Source organism: Hypomesus nipponensis, chromosome 21 (genome assembly GCF_054491055.1).
Source record: "Hypomesus nipponensis isolate SF chromosome 21, ASM5449105v1, whole genome shotgun sequence".
NCBI lineage: Eukaryota > Metazoa > Chordata > Actinopteri > Osmeriformes > Osmeridae > Hypomesus > Hypomesus nipponensis.
The window spans coordinates 5,226,668-5,240,397 of record NC_140381.1 but is presented as its reverse complement, the minus strand read 5'-3'; the positions used below and the strand labels follow the sequence as shown (position 1 = coordinate 5,240,397).

The window sequence follows — 13,730 nt, the reverse complement described above, 5'->3', positions numbered from 1 at the left end:
TCATCAAGTGAGCACGTCTACAATATTGGGTAACTCAGTGATCTGTAAAAAGAAAGATGCCTTTGTGCGATTGTATTTTTTTGGGAACTACATGTCCCAGAAGCATTTGCAGAACGTACACGTGCACGTAAACGTAGCAATCGTTTCCTACACTCAAAGTTCATGATGAACAACATTGTATCAATATTTGACACTTTCAACTCTAAACAATTCTCTGGCAAGTTATTCAAATATCAAAGATGGATTCAGCAGCTAAGTACGCCTACACGGAGAAGTTTTGGGTGTGTTCATCACTGAATTTAAGTGACAAATTAAGTTAATCTGGGTTTTGTTTATTTAGGATAGGCTAGTTTTTTTATATGAAGGTATTTAGGAACGATTTGTGTAAAACTGGATGTACAGAAAGCACGGAATAAAGTGCTAAAGGAGTTCAAAGCGCAGAAAAGATTTGTATCTTCGAAACACGATTTTCATGTGCACACGAGGGCAGTCCATTGACCAGAATATCTTCATGTGATTGGTAGCGAACTTTGCGCGTGATTATTAGTTTAATTAGCTAGACTAGTTAGCTTCAGCTAGCTAATTTAACAAGTTATGAAATGCAACCTGCATCGATGGATCCGGGCGAGGAACCCCCGTCCATGCTTTGGGGACTGGACCCAGTCTTCACCGCCTTCGCCAGATTGTATATCGAAGACATCCTTCAGATGAGAGAGAGCTGTCAAATTCCTGGTATGGAATGAAGGAGAGTTTCACTCTCTCTTGTTTATAACATCGGTTATCAAGGTAGCTAGGCTAGCTACAGCCTAGGCTACTGTGAAACATGAAACCTAGCTTATGTTAGTATCATAATGTTGTTAATAATCACTAAATGCTCTACACACGACAGGAATCTACTTCTACAACTCACATCCAATCTACAAAGTCGATGTTCTTGGGACTGTGGTGTATAAAAGAGAGAGAGAAGACTTCTTCTGTTATGGAGGTATTAGTGTGATGCGAGTTGGCCTACGCTTTGAATGATTTCGAAGTTTGTGAAATATATTTCATATCAGAACCGGGTCTTTATCATAGATTATTCATTCAAATCGTTTGTGGGTTTTAATTATTAGTCGATGATGGCACTGGTGTCATAAATTGCCTCTGCTGGAAAAACGAAAAGTGGAGGGACCAGACTGATCCTGGTAAATGTAAGTTCCCATGTCTGGTTTGTGTAACATCAGTGTGCACAAAAAAACAACAAAAAAAAACCGTCTCAAACAAATATCATTACAGTTCCATAGATGAATAAACAGTACTTTTAATCACCCCCTCGGAAAATCACAGTCATTATCAGTCACTGACAGGCTGTTGTCTCATCCCTAGCTTCCTCCACATCCCAGGGGGCGTGTCCTGTAGGCTTTAACCCAATCAAGGAGCTGGAGAGGCTGCGACAGGCCCAGCGGACCAGCTCCCACCTGGAGATAGGGGAGCTGCTCAGAGTGAGGGGGCCAGTCAAAACCTCCAGACAGCAGAGAGAGATCATGGCCTCCACATACTGTGAGTGCGAGAGGATGGACACACACACACACACACACAGCATGTTGTGTTAGTGGTGATAGTGCAACTGGGAACAGCACAATTACTTGAGTAACACACACACACACACACAGGTCCCTGTAACAGTTCCATTAACTCCCCACACGTGTGTGTGTGTCCAGACAAAGTGAGTGATCCAGTGATGGCGGTGCAGATAGCTTGGATGACGGAAGTCCCAGGGCTATACAGACAGTGCTATGATAAACCGTTCAATCTGGAGAACAGTGCTCAGGGCCCCCAAACTGCAGGGTAAGTGGTCCTAAATACTGCCTGTTGCGGTTAATGCAATTAGAGCTCATTTGCTCGATCCCATGGCTTGACCCTGTTTCTCCAATCCAAACGGTTCCAGTCTTTTGATTCAATTACTAGCGATGATGCATGGTCTACAGAGGAGATATCTGTTGATTAGCTACCATTGATGGACAGTCATGGGTACTTTAGTTTAAAAGCAAGGAAACTGTGAGTTTTGGCTGTGAACTGCTCTAATATTTGACTTTTATTCTTTCCCGTTTTGTTTTTGATGACTTTGCAGTGGCTCTGCTGCCTTTTTGCTTGGCCAGGCTACTCGCGTGTTGAAAGACTACCTGAAAAAGAAAGAGGTTTCGAGGCTCAGACCATACGACGTTCTAGACCTTCTGCAGCCTCTGGTGACCAGCCGACCTAAGCCAACTGCCGCAGACCAGGTAAGCTGCCGCAGCAAACACTTTATCAGCATCGTTCCTCGTTGTCACTCTCAATCAGAATCAGAATCAGCTTTATTCGCCAAGTAAGTTGCACAAAATTTCCAATGGCAGGAAGGTGCAGAAAGGCAGTACAACATTGTACTTCCCCCATCTATTTGCTCAAAATTGTGTTTGTGGTGTTTTTTTTCTCCAGGTTAGGCTCCCAGGTAAATAGCTCCCAGGTGTTAGTTAAACGGGGTTCTACATCAGTGTGTGGATGAATCACTTGTTTCTCAGAGGTTTTCTTCATGGTCTTTGGTGATGTTAGGAGCCCGTGGCGGGCCCGTCGGCCTCGCAGCGTCTGCGTCAGCTCCTGAAAGAGAGCCTGCAGGTGCTTCAGGACGAGGGGGTTGTGTTCCGCAAGGTCAAGTCCCAAGATGAGGTTTACCACGTGCGTCAACGCCACCGACACCCCCCTTCCTGTTTGTTCGAATTTGAATCCCTGACAGTTGCCCCGAAAGCATTGAATTTGGGAAATGAGAAAGGGGGTCAAATGTGTTGAACTCCTTTTTAGGTGACCGAACGGGACAAGGAGCTACAAATGACGACCAAAGACATCGTCAGGGAGGACTCGAGAAGAGAGAAATGTGAGGTTTATGTTCGTCATGTCTGCAGACGCACGGACATAGCTTGCGGTCACTGACGGTCACTGTTTCTCCCACAGATGCTGAGAACGGCTGCCATGTACTTCACATCCTCTCTGGGGTGAGACAGAGGTACAGCCCAAACATGAGCAAGCCAGCCATAGAACTGGTCCTAAGGTTCTGGAGTGTAACAGTGACATCATAAGCACCAGTGAAAACCACTACACCATCCTCTGACCCCACTTGTTTGTTTGTTTTTAAGTCGGCAAGTTTGTAGAATTATCCTTCACAACTTTGACGAATACATTATTCACGTCACACGTTTGACTTGGCTTTAAGTTATTTATTGATGACGTTTCTGCAAATCCTATTTAGGATGGCCATTTGAAACAAAAGCACGTGCGTTTTATCAGAAGACCTTGCATTTTATGTGCACAGGGGGGCAGTATTTCGTTGCTAATTAACTCTAACGTGTAGAGAGACACGCTGATTGGCTATTTCGGAAACATCTGTATCCACATCAGAACCTTCATTAGGAAAGTCTAGGCTACTGACGTCAGAGCCTTGTAAGCAGCCAGTTACTTTGTTAGGCTCGTACTTTTGCGTAAAATTAAACATCGGTGGAATAAACAGCAAACGACCAAGTGGGCATTAGACTTAATGCAAATACCATCCATTGATTCAAATCCATATCATGTGTATGCTATCCAGTGATTACATTCTGTGTTTTCTAAATGGAATAAACTGAACACAATTCAACAATACTCCGTTTAAGTGTATTGTATCTGTCAGCGAATTTAACTTTTCTGCGGTGTTTCTGTAAGTCACTAGGGAGCCTATCTGATTTTATACACTTAATTCATGTGCACCGAATATAATTTCTTGTCATTTTAGAATATTGGTAACAAAAAAACAAGGTAGGCTACTTTTATATGACGTAAATCATTTTCTTGTGAACGACCTCATGTTTTCGCAAGCTACTGTAGCCTACTGTATTGTAAGTAGCTCATACGGTTCTGAAGCCCATCCCACACGGTTCCCAAAATTCGCTCGGGGTTTGGATGCTTGCTGATATCTGCGGCTTCTGGAGGGTGAAAAGCCGGCTTTTTGCATTCACCAAACCAAATAGCCTACAGGTATTGCCCCCCCCCCCCCCCAGCTTAAGGTTTTGAGGACGACACAAAGGAACTCGCTCCACTTTTTCAATTTGAGGTGACCGCCTCCTCAGCATGAGACCGCTGGCCAGTCTTGATGTGTCCAGCGCGAAAATATCGCATTAGGAAACTGCCACCATGCTTTAGTGACAAAGATAACAATTCTTGATTTAAAGAGACTGTGATAAGTTTTCCTTTGGGATTGAGAGGCTACATTGCGTCAAGCGGGTGTTATTTGTCAAACGGTGAAACATCAGACTAATCGCGCAGGACCATTATCCGACTAAACATCAGTTCAATGATCGTCTTTTCGTTTTTCAGCGTATCTTGACTGGTTGGTTAAATACTACAGTATTTTGTATCACCTATCGTTTGTGTGTGCGTAGCCATACAAGACATCAAGATGCAGTTTCGGACAGTGTTGGATGTAAAAGTCGTGGACGTGGAGAAGAGACGGAACCCATCCAAACACTACGTGAGTAGCTATCATTAATTCTGCAATAGCTTTACCTGGTCCCGCTCAAATCCTAGCACTGGAACTGTCACTTATTCCCAGACTGACCGAGGGCTACAATTCTATGGGATTATATCTCAGTAGGACTGAACCCCAAATCCATGATGCTTCATTAAGGTTCTGAATTGATTGCGTCACTGTCACGGTATAATAGTATTATGAAATCGTACAATCATTATTGTCAGTCCTACAAATAATAATAATAATATTGAATGTCTTTAGAAACACAGATAGTTACTCTGTCTGACATATGGTGGCTATCATAGCTCACTGGCACACTACTGTATCACGTTTTCAAGTGGAACTAAACCAGTTTTCCAGACCGAAGGATTTCCCAGAGGACGTTTAGGGCATGGTGTAACGAGCACAACCAACCCGTAGGGTCGCAAATCAACATCCTAAGACCCCGACAGTTTATTAGGTTATTGCAAATTGAAAAAAACTAATTGCAAAAAATTGTCATTAGCAAATACGAATGACTGACTGATTCAATGTTCTCCTCCCTTCCAGAAACATGGATAGTGTACATGCAGGCCAGAGTAAATGACAGTCATACACAGCCTTGTGTGCTCATTCCCTGTATTCCTTTGCTGTCTCTCTCCCATGCAGTTCACAACATATTTACCCATCAAGACAGGCATACTCTCAATGTTTATGACATCAGTGAAATATGCCTGTATCATAGACATTATAATCAATAACTCATTTGTGAAGTGATGAGATATCTTGAGATCTACTGCACACGCAGCCTCGTGTTCTATACATAGCAAATCAACAGCTGTCATGAAAACATGATCACGCTTATACGCCCTCTCAGTGCAAACCTTCGAGTTCTTACAATCACAAGCAATTTGGATTCAAAGTTGCGCATGCGAACAGTCCGTGGAAGGTAGCTAACCTTACAGAATGTAAACATTTAGTCATTTACATTTAGTCATTTAGCAGACACTCTTATCCAGAGTGACTTACAGTAAGTACAGGGACATTCTCCCCGAGGCAAACAGGGTGAAGTGCCTTGCCCAAGGACACAATGTCATGTGCACGGGAATCGAACTGGCAACCTTCAGATTACTAGCCCGATACTCTACCCGCTCAGCCACCTGACTCCCTCATCGTAAACAAACATGTACACATGTTTCCACAACACAGCACACTTTGATCACTCGGGGGTCAGAGCACAGTGGGCTACGAGACAGACTGCGTACGACGCGATGTTGTGGGTTGTCACGTCAGCCTCCCAGACCAGTGTTCTGCTGTGTCAGACTTGTGTCTCAAAGGGCCCCCGTCTCTGGCCTCGTTTCCCTAGCTACCGTCCCCGGAGACCGCGGCCAGTCACTGTGAGAAGAAACCAGAGAGTTAGAGAGACAGGAGGAAGGGGGAGTGGGGGTGGTGGAGAGAGGCAGGGAGGGTAAATAAAGAGAGGGGGAGAGAGATGGATGAAGTGAGAAAAGGAAGAAAATAAAGAGAGAGGGAGGGAGGGAAAATAAAGGGAGGGAGAGAGATAATGGCGTGAGAGGGAGATAAAGAGAGATGGATGGAGTGAGGGAGGGGAAAGACAGAAAGAGAGGAACGGAGAGAGAGAGAGATGATCACAGAGAGTGGGATTAGAGGAAGACGGAGAGGGAGAAAGAAGGAAGAGAAAGGCACTATACTTATGTAATTGGTCCTGTTAGAAACCAAAGCCAAGAAAGCTTATCCAGGGAGAGAAGGGTGTGAAGAAAAGACAAGTCCAAGCTTTCGAGGACAAAGTGCCGTCTGGTCCTTAGGGAGACAGAATGGACCTCTGAGTGGCTCCGACACAAAGATTACACCCAAAAACACTGCATCCTTCTTAACCGGGGGGGGGGGGGGGGGGGGGGGGGGGGGGTGATGATAAAAGAAGGCGAGGTAAAAAGAGAACACAACTGTGTTGACTTAAGCAATTCTGTCACAGAGCAAGTCCCAGTCCCAGTGCATGAATACACTACACACAATAGACACTGTGTGTTTTATTTAGCTCTGTGAAACAGGTCCTCAGAGTGATGTTTCACCACTTATTATTGGCCATCAAAAATACAGCGTGATATCACAGTGCACAAAGAAAGGTTCCCGTTTTCAAATGCTTCCGACCTGACTTAGGAACACATGTTTAGAGGGCACTTTTATGAGAGTGGCTTTTAGGACTGGCCATTGTTTGGAGACGTTTGATGACTCCAGGCAGGACCAAGCAGGAAGGAGCATGGTGATTCTGTGTGTGTGTGTGTGTGTGTGTGTGTGTGTGTGTGGACAAGGGGGATGTGTGTTTTTGTGTTTGTTGGTGTGGAGAGGGGATAAGGTATGGAGGAAGGAGAGAGAATGAGTGTGTTAATGTGTATGTGAGAGAGAGAGCGAGAGACAGAGAGAGAGAGGGGCGGGAGGGAGGGAGAGGGAGAGGGACAATTATGGAATCCAACAGAAAGGACCACGGGGCTTCAGGGCTCAGTGTGTGAGTGCGTGCGTGGTGTGTGTGAGTGTGAGTGTGTGTGAGTCAAGGGCTGCATTGCTGACGTCTATCAGTGAAGTCATTGTGTGGAGAGAGCTGTTCTGTTCACACGGGCCTAACCCTGTCAATGACAAGAGGCCTTGAGAGTGTGTGTGTGTGTGAGTGTGTTAACTCCGGAATGGATGTTGTTCTTTCACTGTTATTACCAGCGCACATGTTGGTGACTGTTTCGTGTCTCAGACAACCAGATGCTGTCAGAGATTGTGGTGCGTTTTATTTGCCCCGCATCAGTGGGAAAATCTTCATCCGCTCCAAGTCCAAACCTTCACTGTCGTTCAAAATCACCAGCTCGTGGAAGCGCCCATTTAAAAAAGTGCAGCCATCCAACATGTTGTCCAGCTTTGTAGACGCGGGCAGAAGTAAAGACTCATTCTGGGGAGTTGGAACATCTCGCAGCTGCACTCTGTTTGTGTTCAACAGACTGCCTTTCGCACCAGAGATGACGTTCAGGACGCAGCGGTAGAAGACATGTGTGGCCGTCAGGTCAGAGGAAGCTCTGAGAAAATGTCCTGGGAAGCTGTACTTCAATCCAGCGAGACCATTGTACTGTGTGTGGGCTTGGCTAGTCAAGCCTGGGACAGCAAGACTGGTGTTGGACCTCAGTACAGCAGTCCTTGAGTAACTTTTTCTTTCGAAAAGGCTTCTTATGGAAACTTCAGTCTGAAAAGAGAACCCTCCACCAAAAAAAGAGTTTTCAGAAGCAACTGGTTCTGTGTAGGACCTCAGCCCTTCAAGAGGAACCCTATTGGAACCCTAGGTTCTAAGAGTGTACAGGTTGACTAGCCTGACCAGTGTTCTCTATGAAGTGGTCACAGTGTTTAAACCACACGTTGCAGGAGAGACATATGTTTTCTTAGATCTGGTGTTGGGCTTGTCATTTGTGCAGCCCAGTGTAGATTGGGACTGATTCCTGCACAGCGTGTTTTAATTTACATGTTCTCATTTAGCAAACACTCTTATCCAGAGCGACTTACAGTAAGTACAGGGACATTCTCCCCGAGGCAAGTAGGGTGAAATGCCTTGCCTAAGGACACAACGTCATTTGTCACGGCCGGAAATCGAACCTGCAACCTTCTGATTAATAGCCCGACTCCCTAACCGCTCAGCCATCTGACCCATTGTTCTGTCTTGACTGTACATGACCAAGCTGAAATAAGGAACATGGGGTGGGTTTGAGGAAGTGTTCGCTGAATCGACACTTTTCCTCAACCCCCCCCCCTCTCTTTCAGGAAACTGCTGTTTGCCCGACCTGTACTTCCTGGAGGCCAGAGACGGGAAGACATGATTGGGTGCTGAAAAACTGGAAGAGTCCACAGTTCAGGGAGGAGGGGTGGCCATGAAGGGAAATACTGGGAACTATCTGGCAGCTGTTATGCAAACCTGACCTCAAGGGGGTTTCCATGCTATAGTTCATGACTGGATCTGGACAACACTTGTGGATGGTTTATAGAGGCCCAAGCTCCCAGCTATGGTCACCCCCATCTTGGCATTACAACGTTTTAATATATTATTACAAAACTGCCGCAACCTATTAGTAAAGGCCCATATTTAGCCTAGCTGTGGTTTGCTTGGAAAGACATCACTCCCCTTGGCCTACCCAAAAGTATTTCCATTCCTTCTCTCCTCTTTGTAGTTCAATCCCTTCTACGTAGCCATGTGAAAAAGAGTTTGGGGTTTTTAGGGAACGATGTCTAGGGTAAGTTTTGGATGTTAAGTTAAATATAGTTTTAGGCGGGGTTGAGAACAGTTAGTGGCTAGGCCCACAGGCTACAGTAAGTCCTCGGCAAGCATTGTACTTCGTTGCTTCTGCTTCTAACCGTGAACCTTACAACAAGGATTCTACTGACACAGTAAGTTCTTTAATCTGTCCCCCTCGTCATGTAATGCACCAAGTTGTTGTTTTCTGTGTCTATGCCACATATTGCAGCTTGTTATTGCAGGGTAATAGTGGTGGGGAGGGGGTGGGGGGGTAAGTCATTTATAGAATGGTTGAAGAAATCTGTCAGTGTGATTTTTTTTTTTTTTATGATTCATGATTTTCAACAGTGGAATGTCACGAAATAACCAGAGCTCCAATTTTCTCTCTCATAACTATTCATGCCTTTGTGCGTTTCTCTGTTGCTTCAATACCCACTCTTGTCTCCTGATCTTTCCCCGGCATGGAGAACGACGCATGAATAAGGTCTCTCTAGCCGTATCTGGGACGCTCAATTCATCACAGATGTGTAGGAGTGTCGTCTCTGTCTGTTGTCTGCCGTCTGAATCTCTTTACCTTCAGCCTTTGACTGGCTTATCAAACCCTCTCGGCTGGAAGGCTGGTGAAATGTGTTGAGGCCATGGGGCAGTTGGAAGTGGAGGTGCTGTAATATTACCTTTTCCTGACTGGTTAATAATATATCAGTGTCTTAGACATTTTCAGAACACATTTAATCATGAGTTCTCCTACCTATTTGTCATTGATATTCCTCGTTTGGACAATGTGGTCTGTTATATGGGGATTTATGCTCAAGGCAAGCCATTGTTTCTAAAAACCTCCACACCCATTTCAGCTCGTAACACCTTCCTGCCTCTAAATCCAGATGCAGGATGATTTACCACAACAGCTAATTGTTCAGATCTATCTGATCCAGCTTTATGACTGGACTGTCAGATATGGTTATGCAGGAAATGTTTCATCTGGTTTAATACGTCTAAGATGTTTGTATGGTTCAGTTTGCCGTGATGAAAGGTAGTATCTCGCACAGCATCAAGGCCTTTACAGGCATAGCCAGCCCAAGCGACTGTGTCTAACTTTTTAAAAATATGTTTTTTTGAATTGCTGCCATGTTTCATTGGTCTAGACATTGCATAGCTTTGTTGTGTTGCAACAACTTTCATCTGTGTGATAAGCTCTGACCTCTATCTCGGAATGACAAAGATCTTACATTCCTGAAATGTTTTGAAAGGTAACGGTGGGGACTATTCGCTGTGTGTGTCTGAATCAGAAAGGCTTCGGATGCCACAACAAATGAAATGAACCAGCTTGTCAAAAAAAAAATTGTTCCACATGGATTGTTCTATGACTCATTTTGGGTTCTCTTAAAGAGACGATTTAGATCGTTTTGGCAGCGCGGCACACACACGACTAAACGCACTTGGCAACGTGAGTCAACCCCACAACATGTCTGCTGTCTATTTTAAACGTTGCAGAGATACGTGACGCTTGAAAAAAAGAAGCAGAGTAAATGACCTCTGAACCGTCACACTGGATAGCATCTCGAATTCAACGGCCTGGATCAAATGAAGGACTCCTCCCCAGGAAGATATATTGAAATTGAACAGGCTGATTTGGATGGATGGTATTCTCTTAAGAATGAGGTTTATTTCCCAGATGGTTTGAACGCTTTGCACATTAGACATGAAGTGTATTGAACTAGTGTTCTGGAGGACAAACAGGCTCTGGTGTTTTAACCGGTTGCCTGTGAAGAGACAGACTATTTTCGTGCTGGAAGGGCATTAGGTTTAAGCTCGATATTTTGGGCGTGGACTGGGGATGGTTCTGTTTTCCACTGTGGTCGCTCTGTGTTACCATGACAGATCCATCTGCTTCTGGGGTTTGGGATTTTTTTTCCTGAGTCTGCATCTTTTCTCCTCAGTCTGGCCCTAGACAAGCAAGGTTGAGCTCCACGGTCAAATGAAGTGGTCAAAAGGCACAGGAGTGGTGTGTATGTCCATATGGGTGTGTGTGTGTGGGTGTGTAAAGGAAGATGATAATATCCCAACATGCCGTTCAGGTCACAAGCAGTTTATAGAACACACACCCACTTGAGGTAGGGGAAGCCCACACACTGAGATATCTGTGGTCAAACACACACCACACACACACACTAAGACACACACACCGGGAAGCACAGGCATATTCTCTAGTCCTCTCCCTTTCACATGATGTCAGCTAGATACTGTAAGTCCATATCTGTATGCACTGTATTGCTATGCACTGACGGGGGGGGGGGGGGGAATTTCCCAACTATTTGGGAGATGAACACTAACCCTATCTGAGTCTGTTCCTCTATCTGAATTGGGAAGGCCTGAATCAACCCTTCACTCATTCCTCATCTATCTTCTAACTCTCAAATCTCAAAGTATGTATTGGCTGTATCTGTGGGGTCATTTAAATCACATACTCAAATACTAACATTTTATATAAAATATGCTATGGCAAGAGTAATGTCATCTGGAAAATGTCATAATGGCCCTGTTAGCTTTGTGTCATCACACAACAGAGGAAGTAATTGCACATCATATCAGTTTTGTGTCAAGAGCCATCATCTTCACACACACACACACATATACACACACACACACACACACACATATATACCCCCCCCACACACACACACACACACACACCCCTCTGGCTCTGTGTTGGTACCAAAGCCATACAAGCATAGCATGACAGTTATAGTAGTTAGCGCCGGCATTTGGGAATGCTAAGCTAACGCTTGCCGGTTTCATGGGAGAGCAAAAGTTAGCATAGCATGGCCTTGTGCCAGCAATAGCTGGTGTCTCTCCAGTAGCAATAAGCCCTTAAACACTTTGTTCTGGAGACCTCTTTTGTTTCGTACGGCTGGTTTTCATACGTCAGGGTCTTTCACTCGACCTAATTCATCTTGAGCTAGCATGGCAGATCTTGGCATGTTGCTACGGCCAGTGCAAAAGATCAATCAGGAGGATAGCGCTTGGCTAGGTCAGGGTAGAAGAGAGGCCAGAATGAGAGAATTACTGAGGCAAAGTCAGTAATCAGTTCAGGTTTCATTTTCAAAGGCTTACTTGAGGTAAATTGGTCTTTGGTTTTGCAACTTGCGACTACATGGGCAAATTGTTGCTACTGTCTCCATGGCTTGGCAGCATGACTGTAACATTTTGTGAGTTCGTAAAGGTAGTTTTGTAGGTGGCCTTAAGTCTTTAGTCTGACTAAGTGGTAGATGTAAACATGTTTGACATGCTTATTGAGTATGAAATATACTGCATTGAAAGTCCACAAACATTCAACCTTTTGTGTGTTCACAGAAATATGACTTTGAAACAATGTTGAGGGCAACTGTAGGTCACAGTCTTTAGCACTATAGGCCTACATTAGAAACAATGAACAAACTGTAGATTTACTGTAGGATGTAGATGTGGTACAGATATGAACATAAACATACACAAGGCCGACAGTAAAGTGCCAGTCTACTCCAATCAATTTAAACTATGACTTTAACCCAACTCTTGACTGTGGTATGAACTCGTACACTCTTTCACAAGAAACTCTAGGCATGGGGAGAAAAAAAACTAATAAAAGTCTGACAAGATTTCTCAAGTCTATTATAAGAATTCTCCATCATCAACTCTTAGGTCCGGCCCCACTCAAACCAATCTGGACTTCCGTGATGGGAAATAGCCAAGGCCCTTGATAGGCTTCCTATGTTTCCTATGTTAGTATGGGTTGGAGATGATATCATCATCAATTACCAAGCCTTGGGTGCAGGACAGGGCCGTATATCTGATTTCGATTCACTACAATAGCCGAGGCGAGGGCAGAAGGTCAGTGTGATGACAATGAGAATGAGATCACCATCTTGTCCGGCCCCCGATATTGTTCACTGACAGATAGATGGGTGTGTCATTGAACTTTTTGTGATTTGTGCCTTGGTGTAGCCTGAGCGTGTGTGTCTGTGTGTGTACTGAATGTGTGTATGCTGAGGTGCATATTCATGATTTTGTGCGTGTGTACGTGCAGTAGGAGGGTGTTGGCAGACAGTGAGACAGAAGATGTGTGTGTTTTGCATGTTTGTGACGGAAAGGGAGAGGGGAGGTGTTGATGTGTGTGTTTGTGTGTGAAAGAGAGAGAAGGCGAGTGAGCGAGTCTGGAGGGAGACAGCATGCGTTCTGTGTTTTTAATGAGAATCCGTGGCGCTAACTCTCCGTTCCCCCCTCTCTTTTGGCAGGTGTATCTCATCAACGTCACCTACTCCGACACCACCTCCCACGTCATTTACAGAAGATACAGCAAATTCTTTGACCTACAGGTAAACCCTGTCACTCAGCTAACAAACAACCCAACACCGTACATGTTCCTGATAAAAAAAAAAAAGAAGAAAAGTCTGAGTTGATTTCGCAGACCGGCCATTTTATTATTATTTTTTCTGTCTTTTGTGTGTGCCCTCACTATCGCTAGCTGTGAGACTCTTCTCTGACGACGTCAACTCCCGTGTTCTCCACACCTCTTTGGTGGAGGAATCAATGTGTTTTTCTGGTAATTGGCCTGTGCATGGGGGCGGCACTGTTAGAATCTCTTAGCCTTCACACAGAGAGAGAGAGACGGAGAGAGACGGAGAGAGACGGAGACAGACGGAGACAGAGAGAGACAGAGAGAGACAGAGAGAGACAGAGAGAGACAGAGAGAGACAGAGAGAGACAGAGAGAGAGAGAGAGAGACGGAGAGAGAGAGAGACGGAGAGAGAGACGGAGAGAGAGAGACGGAGAGAGAGAGAGACGGAGAGAGAGAGAGACGGAGAGAGAGACGGAGAGAGAGAGGGAGAGAGAGACGGAGAGAGAGACGGAGAGAGAGAGACGGAGAGAGAGAGGGAGAGAGAGAGGGAGAGAGAGAGAGAGAGAGAGGGAGAGAGACGGAGA

The 13,730-nt window shown here is 45.0% G+C and overlaps 2 protein-coding genes across 6 annotated transcripts in view; both read left to right on the top strand.

The window, feature by feature from the left end:
• The first annotated feature begins 139 nt into the window (after nucleotides 1-139).
• On the top strand, nucleotides 140-3,648 carry stn1 (STN1 subunit of CST complex). The gene is given in 10 exon segments (XM_084685447.1): nucleotides 140-732; nucleotides 890-985; nucleotides 1,113-1,190; nucleotides 1,366-1,539; nucleotides 1,701-1,827; nucleotides 2,111-2,261; nucleotides 2,569-2,691; nucleotides 2,815-2,887; nucleotides 2,965-3,063; nucleotides 3,066-3,648. Coding segments are annotated over 10 exon segments (1,110 nt in total). The 5' UTR covers nucleotides 140-599; the 3' UTR covers nucleotides 3,122-3,648.
• Nucleotides 3,649-3,913: 265 nt separating this feature from the next.
• Nucleotides 3,914-13,730, top strand: part of sh3pxd2aa (SH3 and PX domains 2Aa) — a 73,487-nt gene continuing 63,670 nt past the window's right edge. For 4 of the 5 annotated variants that reach the window (XM_084686020.1, XM_084686019.1, XM_084686018.1 and 1 more), the window contains exons 1-3: nucleotides 3,914-4,020; nucleotides 4,425-4,513; nucleotides 13,043-13,123. In XM_084686020.1, coding sequence (XP_084542146.1) covers nucleotides 4,442-4,513; nucleotides 13,043-13,123 — 153 coding nt within the window. In that variant the 5' untranslated portion in view covers nucleotides 3,914-4,020; nucleotides 4,425-4,441. Of the gene's footprint in view, nucleotides 4,021-4,424; nucleotides 4,514-8,712; nucleotides 8,924-13,042; nucleotides 13,124-13,730 lie in introns of those variants that run through there. The other variant, XM_084686021.1, reaches the window with a different exon arrangement.